Below are 10,761 nucleotides of genomic sequence, written 5' to 3'. Positions count from 1 at the left end.
TATGCTGTTAAATTTCTGAACAAACTTCATTAGAAATCAAACTATTTGAATAAAAACACTGCCAGACCACACCTAATTGTTTGTGCATTCCGAGAGTAATTGTGGTCAAAACTGACCATCACTGCCCGACATGTGACCCTGTCCGCATCCCAATTGACAATGGTCATTTCAGTACATATGGCCAGTGCTAGTCGCCGCCCATTCCAACAGGCACGTTCAGTGTAATCTAATTCAGGCTCACTTGTGTTAGGCAATCAGGACTCCAGGAACATGACAATAGGCACCAGATATAACTGCGTGCTGCTTGAGTGGAGGCCAGCCTACATAATCCACGGCTTATAGTCACTAACTATTGTGGGTGGTCAGTTGGAATCGAATGGAAGGCAAATCATTAGCACACTTAATTGACAATGACAGTGAAGTTCTCGGTGCTGAAATAAAAATAACCTAGCTTCTCATTGGCTATCAGAGTTGCAAAGCTGCCTACTTTCCTAAATTACAATTCGTAATTTGTTACAAGTTTTCAAGGATATCGTCTACGGTACCTATAAAGCCATGTGCTTATGAAATTCAATTGATAATTTTATCGCTTAGTTTCTATTTTGTTTACAGAAAATTCTGACAATGCGAGAGGAGTGTCTCGATTGGACAGATGCAACATCATAAACAGATTTCCTACCAGTGGATAAACAAAACCAGTTCATAGCAAATATTGTAACGCTAAATAATGACTCTCTCCTTACTGATGCTCTCCTTACAGGGGTCTTTAAAAGTTTAGCTCCTATGATATTTTTTAGTAGATTGCTATACCTACAATTCGCATTAATTAAGAAAGGACTTACAATTTCGTATTTCAGTTGCAAATTCGTAACAAATACGAAAAATTTGGAAGCTATGGAGTCATTTAAACAAAGTCAGAGAAACGTCCCTGCACACCAGGACTGGAGAAAGTTTTGGGGCTAAATCCAGGTAGCTTATAAAGATTACTCGCAAAGCGGGTCCAGAAGATGGCCAGGGGCATTTATTGGAACAAGAATTTAATACGATGAAGATTCTAAATAAGAAGAGCAAAAAAACTTTCACTTGACATGATTTTTCCACACCATCTTGTTCACAATATGGTTTTTGATTAATTATATCTCTCACAACATTCAATACAAGGATGAAGCAAAATAAACATAATAAACACATATTAAAAAATATGCTGTTCATGTCTCAATATTTCTGACTACTAAAACAGCAGGGTTCTGGTAAAATGTTACAATATATACACTAATTGACAGTTACTTACATAGCGCCACAAAACACAAACTTTCCCCATGACGCACTGTGACCATAATCAAATCTTTGGAAATTGATTGATTTGGCAAATCTGACATAAAATCAGTTGTATTATCTTGCTGGCTCATCACTGTGTCAAGAATATTACACCAGGACATCACGCATGGGTTGCTCTCTTGCCCTCAGTCGGGGACCCAGCAGCAAAATCTCCACTTCGAGAGGACACAAAGTTTTCATAACTGGAATAAATAGAAACGGTTTTAAATATGTTGAAAGTTTGTTTGTTTGTTTGTTGTTTAATGCCGCACTCAGCAAAATATTCCAGCTATATGACGGCGGTCTGTAAAATAATCGAGTCTGGACCAGACAATCCAGTGATTGGCATCATGAGCATCGACCCACGCAATTGGGATCGATGGCATGTATCAACCAAGTCAGCGAGCCTGACCACCCAATCCCGTTAGCCGCCTTTTACAACAAGCATAGTCGCCTTTTACGGCAAGTATGGGTTGCTGAAGACCTATTCTACCCCGGATTCTTCATGGGTCTAAATATGTTGAAAGAGAAAATTTCTTCCATCAAATGAAAGAAAGTTACATAGCAATGTAGCTCACTTTAGGCAGTTATCAACATTCAATATTCACTGTCTAGTAGCTATTGTGATTTTAGATTTCAACAGTGACATAATTGGGAGTCTAATGCCATATCCCTTAGTTAATGTCTATTGTTCATTTAAAGCTGTTTTATTTGCCAAATAAAACCTGCATGTATCATCCTTTGTATATTTTATATGTAATATCACACCTTTAGGAAATAAAAAAAGTATCAAAATTATATTTTTAAAGTTCTCATATCTGAAACAAAGAAATGGTTTATATTGAAAGAGAAACTTTCTTCCATTAGATGAAAGAAAGTGAAACGGCCCTGTGATATGGGCTGTAGCTCACCTTAGTTATCAACTTTCAATATTCTAATGTCTAATGTGTTTTTAGATTAGCTGATCTTACTAGAGTGAGTGAGTGAGTGAGTGAGTGAGTGAGTGAGTGAGTGAGTGAGCTGGGTTTAACGCCGCTTTTAACAGTATTCCAGTTATATCACAGCGTGTCAGCTTAATGTTGGAAGAAAGCCCGAAGTGATGCAGGTCTCAGACGTTTACCACTTCGGTGAAACCCACAAGCACAGGTATGGTACTGACAAACCTAAAAACATAATTGCGAGGAACTGGGATTCGATATATATCACTCCAAAAGATTTACTGGTATAAAGATGATATGTCTCAATGACTTTATAACAATTTTATTTTCCAAACTATGCCAGGCCTGGAAATCTCCAGGATTCCATGACCTTTGTATCATTTTTAGTGAGTGAGTGAGTGAGTTAAAATTTAAAGTCACATCAGCAATATTTCAGCCATAGTGGGACTACACAAAGTAATGCTTTTGTATTTTCTAAAACCCTGTCATCAAAGGACAGTAAAATAACTTGTAACATCACAGAATTCTATTCATGACTTGTTTAAAAGAATACGCTGCTGTTTGTTGTTTAACACCGCACTCAGCAATATTCCAGCTATATGACGGCGGTCTGTAAATAATCGAGTCTGGACCAGACAGTCCAGTGATTGACATCATGAGCATCGATCCAATTGAGATCGATGACATGCATGAACCAAGTCAGCGGACCTGACCACCCGATCGTTAGTCGCCTCTTATGACAAGCATAGTCGCCTTTTTATAGCAAGAATGTATTGCTGAAGACCTATTCTAACCCGGATCTTCAATACGTAAAACAGACAGGTAAGGAACACAATACATATCTCAGGCTGTAGATCCCCAGCAACCACACTTTCTAAGAGTGAGTGAGTGAGTTTGGTCTTAGGCCGCTTTTAGCAATATTCCAGCAATATCAGGGCGGGGGACACCAGAAATGGGCTTCACACATTGTACCCATGTCGGGATTCGAACTGGGTCTTCGGCGTGACGAGCGAACGCTTTAACCACTAGGGTACCCGACCGCCCCTTCTTTTCAAGAGACCTGGTGGACTAATTGTAAATCTGCAACCTGCATCATATGGAGAGCTGAGATATTTTTTCAGCTACAGCTGAAAATCCAGACAGTTTTTTTTTAAACTATAAAGCTTTTTATAAACATCTTGCAACAATGTGTTTTTTGTGGCAGACAATATTTTTTTTCTACAGCTTGAAGTATCATTACTTTTTTCAAGCATTTTCTGGGACAATATATTTTTTTGATAAAATCCCAGGCCACCCCCCCCCCCCCCCCCTCCCCCCCCACACACTTCCTAATAATCAAATGGCTGGTCTCTTAGCTGAAAATGTAAATAAACAAATATCATTAGTAATTGAGCAATATGAAGTAGCCTGTGGACACAGGTTTGATAATCTGGTAATTTGTAATTTGGTGTATCGAATCACTCTTCTGGTATTGGTAGTCGACTATTAACAACAAGACAGCCCCCCTTCCTTGAAGTTGGTTGGTTTGTTGTTTTTTATGCCGCACTCAGCAATATTCCAGCTATATGATGGCGGTCAGTGTAAATAATCAAGTTTGGACCAGACAAATCCAGTGATTGATATCATGAGCATTGATCCACACAATTGGGATCGATGACATGCTTCAACCAAGTCAGCAAGCCTGACCACCCGATCTCGTTAGTCGCCTCTTATGACAAAGCATAGTGGCCTCTTTCGACAATGAAAATATGTTCCAGAAAAAACAGTAGTTAAGTTATCTTAATAAAATAAAATAACAAGGGGACAAAGTCATTGATATTGCCTGCAATGGTTCATACTTATAGTGAATTAATATATGAAATTTATTGCCATGGAAACTCAAAACGAATTTATTTAAAAACTCCCAAACCATCAAATGGCACCAGTTCACCACTTGACCTACCTGTACACCAACTTTGGTGAAGACTTATGGTAAAGTTTTTAAGATCTGCTCCAGAAACGACATCTTGCACGGAGGGACAGGCAGAAGGATGGACCCAGGGAGGGGGGTCATTTTAATACCCCCCCCTCCCCCGTAAAACGTGTTGCAGGGGATAAACTGGAGCCCAGTGACTCTCTTCACTTTCACTGCTGGACCAGTAATCTAGACTTGCCCACTATCATAGACTATTATAGAACTGTATTGGATATATTTCTTTCAGGATCTGTATGACAAACAAGGGGTGGTCGCACAGCAGTAGAAACTAACAGTTTTAGTCCACTAGTCCTTATAATGATAACATATAGCAAAGCCCTAAAATGACAAATTTCTACTAGACCTTATGATACCTTAACTATTGGGCAGTCTGGCAAGGACTACAGGACTAGCGCCAATTTCTAAGGCTGGGTGGACCAGTATTTAGTGATGTGCCTCTGTTCGCAACACAATGTATTTTCAATTTACCACTGATACAACGGAACTGAGATAGCTCTTAAAGAGTTCAATCATTAGCACAGTGTGTTTGGTACAGACTCATGCAGACTTGTAGAAACCCTTCCAACAAATAGACTGACACATAATCATGCTGGAGGTCAGGATGGTGGACTGCAAGAGGTCTGTTATTTCAATTCATGTTTGGACTTAATCTTCAGTTTTTCGTCTTTAAAGGCTTCAAGTAAATATGAAATAAAACGCAGTGTTGTCACAAATCAGCCGGAGCAGACAAGACAGACACAGGTGTCTCGGATACATGGATCTGATTATAAAAATCTCTTTTTTCTTATATACGTAAGATAATGAATTCATCTTTCAGTCAACATAAAAGTTTTGATGACATAGTTATAAATATAAACATATCATTCATGACAGGATTTTCAAACATTTAGTTCCTTTATGATAGATGTTTTGTGTAAAGAAATAAATGTAGGATCACTGCAAACTGGAGTTCTCTTTATTGCCTTGTCATGTTTTGTGTTTTGTTTGCATTCCAACAATGATTTTGTTTGTTTGTTTGTTTGCTTGTTATTTAACACTGCACTCAGCAATATTCCAGCTATATGAAAGTGATCTGTAAATAATCGAGTCTGGACCAGACAATCATATGTCATAAAAACATATGTCTCCATCTCCTGTTTTTGATACATAAGTTCAAGTTGTTACTGCAATTGTGTAAAATCTGAGAAACAATAATAGCAAGAAAATACTATTTGAGATTCTGATTTAATCATTTATGAGTGAGTGAGTGAGTTAAACTTTTACATCGCATCGGCAATATCGCAGCCATATCGCGATGTAATTCATTACTGAGGCAACATTACAGCTGATGCCATGTCGACTGTTTATGGCAGAAAAATTAAAAAAACTGAAAATTGAAAAATATGGAAAAGCAATAGAAAAGCATGTTGTCATTGCACACTTATAGTTTCATGCAAAAATATTCATAAGTTTGAGTGCAACGGCTTGGAAACGAAGTCTAGAATTGTTAGAGACTAAATTCAAATAGTTTCCATGGAAACCTAACAAAATAAAATTTAGAAAAATTTCAAATGATCAAAAGGCATCAGTTAAGATGATGCAAAATGCATTTGCCAAGTTTTGTTTAAATAAATGGAACTCTTTTCAAGTTATGGCCTGAAAACAAACCCTATGTTTGTTTCACACTAAGTCGAAATAATATTTAGAAAAAAATCAAATAGCAAAAGGCACCAGTTAAGCTGATGAGAAATGCGTATGCCAAGTGTCACTGAAAATCACTGAACATGTTTTCAGTTATGGCTTGGAAAAGGACAGTGACACAGATGCTTATGCCGACCCCAACGCCAACCCCAATGCCAATGCCAGTGGGAATCAAGCCAAAAACAATATGTCGTAGACATAACGATACCACCATGTCATTCGTGTAGACAGTAAACTGTTGATAGGTAGACTTTGTATTGACACAGTTGGCGCAAAGTACATCATCAAAGGGAGATAACCCCGGTGCTTTTTCAATTGAGATGAAACTCTCGTAAGACATGACAACTCAATTGATTAATTCTAAAACTCTGAAGTATCATTTTTGTTTTGCTTTGCCGAATCCTCAATTAGCTGAAAATGTTACATTGCTCAGAGTGCAGGAAATGTATTTCTACTTTTGTGTAAACTCCCCTTAACATATATACATCTACCTCCACCAATATTGACCTTGAAGATGAGTAAGAAAAGAAATGGCGCGGCCTCAACACAGGACAAGAATGAAGGAATGGAAAAAATCTCCATCCAAATATCTGCACCTAAGGATCTCGGTGCACCTAATTAGGTGGTCAGGTGGTTTTTTTCCGCAGCGGAGCAGGTGCGTGTATGAAGTACCTATCCCTGTGACGTCGCGGGGGTTCGCTAACGACATCAGCCTACACCACCACCACAATGCTGGATCTGTTTCACCACAGGGGGCTCAAAGTGTGCGAGACAAGCAAAAGAATTCTAGAAGTGACCTCTCAAACAAACTTTATCCTTTCTGAATCCCGCCTGTTTATTTGGGCCTCTTTTCTGATTCATCAGGGGCTGTCAGTCATAATAGGGTCATCCGTTAGAGTATGTGTCGCACACACACAGACCTATACTCCAGCTCACGGACCAGTGGTTAGCATTGTCATGGATACGAAAAATGCCACATTCTGGCGGAGTCTGGCTTAGGTTGCCAAGCTACGACAAAAAGCGTGTTGGAAGTAACCGTGTGATACTCTCGACAGCATGGTGCTAGTTAGCGACTTGCATGCACAATGAATTTGGCAAACAGGGTCCACTCAGGATGGATTGACATGGAAGGAATGCCCAATTGACGTCTGTGTAGCGTTGAAATCCGTGTACACCCCAGTGTTTGCCCGCGATAAAGACAACTGAATAACAGCTAATCCCGCGAAATGTGGGGATCACCACTCCACTAATGCCAGAGATACTGACACTAATGAAAGCAAAACAATTCAGCCTTTCATACAGCAGGTGCTTGATCACCTCTACAGCCCCTGCCTACGTCGGCGGTGGTCAGGTTAGACCCGCGCTCGCCTCCGGCCTACGTCAGCGGGACGTCGCAGGTAGGGGCCTACACAAACACATCATGCATATGTCAATACTGCCAGAGGTTAATGAACACTTAACATGGACAAAATTAGATTTGGTTTCACTGGTCAGGGTTCTGGAGAGTTAATGACGGAGCTGCTGCTCATGTTAAGGATGAATGACTGAGTCGGGTCTTAAGGTGTCTTCAGCAATATTCTATTTAATATCATGCAGGCACCAGAATGCATTATCATCATTTATAGTTAAAATGGATAGAATTATCATTAAACCGCCCGCATGTTATCAGAAATGAGCGGGCCTTGTAACTTGATAATGTCCTCATATTGCTTGCGACAGGCCCTTATCACGCCCGTTGTTAGGTGACGTCATGCGAGTGTTCAATAGTGACATCATCTGGTTTGTTCTATGACATGTAAAAGTGGCTCCGTGACATTCGTTGTGTTGACTGCAGTAAATGTTTCAAAACCGATGATGTTGTTTATTTTAATTTTACAACAAATTCTATATATTTTAGCTATAATAACGGTAACGCTATTTTTCAGGGCATTATCATTTGGAGAAGCCCTCAGTCTTTACAACTGCACGCCTTCCTCGGGCAGTTAATGGAAGACCTCAGGCTTCTGCAAATGATAATGCCCTGAAAAATAGCGTTACTCTTATAATAATGTAGATTGCTATCAATCCGATAAACTTGGTATCTATTCCGATAAATATGCAAATGAGGTCTACTACCAGGACCTACTTTGAAGCTCCATCCTTCGATGCAATGTCCCCTAGATCATAAACTTTTGACAAACATTGCCAATCAGTTAAGTTAAGATAGTAATTTGCCGATGTGTGGGTGATTATGTAGAGAAACAGGGCCGCAAATCATTTGGCACTATAGAATGAATGGGTCAGTTGTATTCATACAAGGTTTCAATACGGAGTAGATCAGGTTTTCAGCAACCCATGCTTGCGGTAAAAGGCGACTTAAGCTTTTCGTAAGAGGCGATTAACGGGATCTTGTTGTCAGGCTCGCTGACTTGATTGAGGCATGTCATTGATCCCAATTGCGTGGATCAATGCTCATGATGTCAATCACTGGATTGTCTGGTCAGGACTTGACGCCGCACTCAGCAATATTCCAGCCATATGACAGCTGTCAGTAAATAATCGAGTCTGGACCAGACAATCCAGTGATGAACATCATGAGCATAGATCCACGCAATTGGGATCGATGACGTGCATCAACCAAGTCAGCAAGCTAAACGCTGATATGCGTAATAGTGAGTGAGTGAGTGAGTGAGTGAGTGAGTGAGTGAGTGAGTGAGTGAGTGAGTGTAACAGTATTCAAGTTTTATCACGGCATGTCAGCTTAATGTGGGAGGGAAGCGCAGGGTGATGCAAATCTTAGACGTTTACCACTTCAATGAAACACACAAGCACGGGTATGGTGCTGACAAACTTAGGAACATAATCAACCTTCAACATGCGCTGTAAAAGCACGCTCGGATCATTTTAACAAAGTTTCCATCTCTAATCCCCAACCAATCCTCCCTAACCCCTCTAAGCCAAGTACAACCCCCCCGAAAACGTTAACGCTTACGGAATGTAAAAGACACGTGCCGTGACATTTGAGCAGCGGTCAAGTCAAGGGTCATTGGGAGCAATGTCCAGTGTCACTCATGGCCAAAGATAATCAACACTTGGCTGGTGGTCAGGTAGACATTGTCCGAGCTCGTGGCTGTTGACATTCGCGACTCAGATAATACGATGAGCAGCGCGTTGGAGGTGTAATTAATACCTCGCTATTCATGAACAGGGAAAATAAAAACACACACTAACACCTGTGTTTGTTAAATTAAATTCAAATTTAGACTGAGTTTAAAGTACCTGAAGGGGAGTCAATGGAGTGTGTTGTTTTATGGCTCAGTTAGTTTATCTGTCCTGAGACTGATGAGGAACTCACAACATTGTAAACGTGTATGTGTTTGAGGAGATTTACCTGGTCCTTTTGATGACGATTCAGGAAACCTTTCACTGGGATTTTTAAGAATTTAAAATTTGCATTCATAATTAATGTCCTTTGAACAAACCGCATACTTTTTTATCAATGTTTCAATTTTGAGGTTCCAAACATAAGGAATTTGTTTTTAAAAAGTTAATTTTGGGGATTTTTTAGGGGTCGTCGGGAGTCAGGGGAGGGTCACCAAAAGGTATGACAGTCTTTTGGGGACTAGGGGAGGAAAAAAAAAATTATACACATATTTGGGAAGCTCATGATAAAAAAGGGACATTTTACAAGGACATGGGGAGGAGGGGGGTAATTATTTTCAGTATGTTAGTGCATCAAAACCCTCTGACCCCTCTTCCCCCTGTAATATTGTGATCCCTTACTAAAACATTTTTTTAAACTTTTGCTATTAACAATATGATTGTAAGATGGACTTCAATAAAAAATTGCACTTTAAGAAGATGAGTTGTTTTTTCTTCACCCTTCACTGTGAATGTTTCCGCTGTGAGATAGATACTGGAAACTGACAGGTGAATATGGCTTGGCCCGGTGAATGCAAGGATTAATGGTCCCTGTGTCCACAGAAACATGGTGAATCTTTTCACTTGTAAGCATTACCTTACTCCAAGAGTACACATCCTTACAGCACAGGAAAACACGCTTCAAAAATCGCACAAAAATCACTCAAATCTCAAAGTTAATTATTTTCTTCTAAAAACATGTTTTTTCAAGACCAATTCATTCTTCTATGTCCCAGTGAGGCAACCAAAGACAAAGTCAATCAACTATGAGCATCTTCCTTAAATTATATTTTTGTTTGCTTTTAATATTCAGTCACTCCGAACTCATTTCATTCATCTTTTGTTTTGTTGTTGCCTGAGGCTAGAAAAATATAATTACTAGTTTTACAGATTCCTTGTCTCTTGTCAGCCATTTAAAAAAATAATTGTGTCTGGTCATATTTTATTTCAATTTCCAGTTACACAGACATTTTGACTATGTCTCCAGCAAAGACTTCACCTGTAGTAAGGACAGTCTTCACCCCATATCAATTAAGCAAAAACATTGGGTGTGTAATCTACGAAAGCCTAATGGTGCGTCATTGGTAGCATATAAATTTATTTTTAAATCAAAATTTCTCATTATTTCAATCATTTGTTTATTTTCTCGATATGTTCAAGTTTTCTCTCGTTATTTTGATATTTTTGTAATTTCATTTTTTTCTCGTATTTTCAATTATTTTCTCGAGAATTACGAGTTTTTTCTCGTTATTTCGATTATTTTCTCGATAATTTATGTTTATTTTAAAAACTTAAAATTACGAGAAATGAATTGAGGCAACAAGAAAAAAAACTGAAGTAACAATTCCGGAAATAATCAAATTAATGAGAAAATCATAATAAAAAAATCGAAAATATAATCAAAGCATCGAGAAAAAAATCGAAATTTCAAGTTTTTTAGATAAACTTGAA

General features: G+C 38.9%; 1 protein-coding gene across 1 annotated transcript in view; it reads right to left on the bottom strand.

The window, feature by feature from the left end:
• Positions 1 to 999: 999 nt before the first annotated feature.
• LOC124144750 (peroxisome biogenesis factor 1-like) overlaps positions 1,000 to 10,761 on the bottom strand; it is a 65,794-nt gene continuing 56,032 nt past the window's right edge. Inside the window, exon 20 of the mRNA XM_048390705.1 lies at positions 1,000 to 1,520. Coding sequence (XP_048246662.1) covers positions 1,439 to 1,520 — 82 coding nt within the window. The 3' untranslated portion in view covers positions 1,000 to 1,438. The remainder of the gene's footprint in view (positions 1,521 to 10,761) is intronic.

Source organism: Haliotis rufescens, unplaced genomic scaffold (genome assembly GCF_023055435.1).
Source record: "Haliotis rufescens isolate VD_foot unplaced genomic scaffold, xgHalRufe1.0.p SCAF_9, whole genome shotgun sequence".
NCBI lineage: Eukaryota > Metazoa > Mollusca > Gastropoda > Lepetellida > Haliotidae > Haliotis > Haliotis rufescens.
The sequence above is the reverse complement of the archived record's forward strand: the minus strand, read 5'-3'. Positions and strand labels throughout refer to the sequence as shown.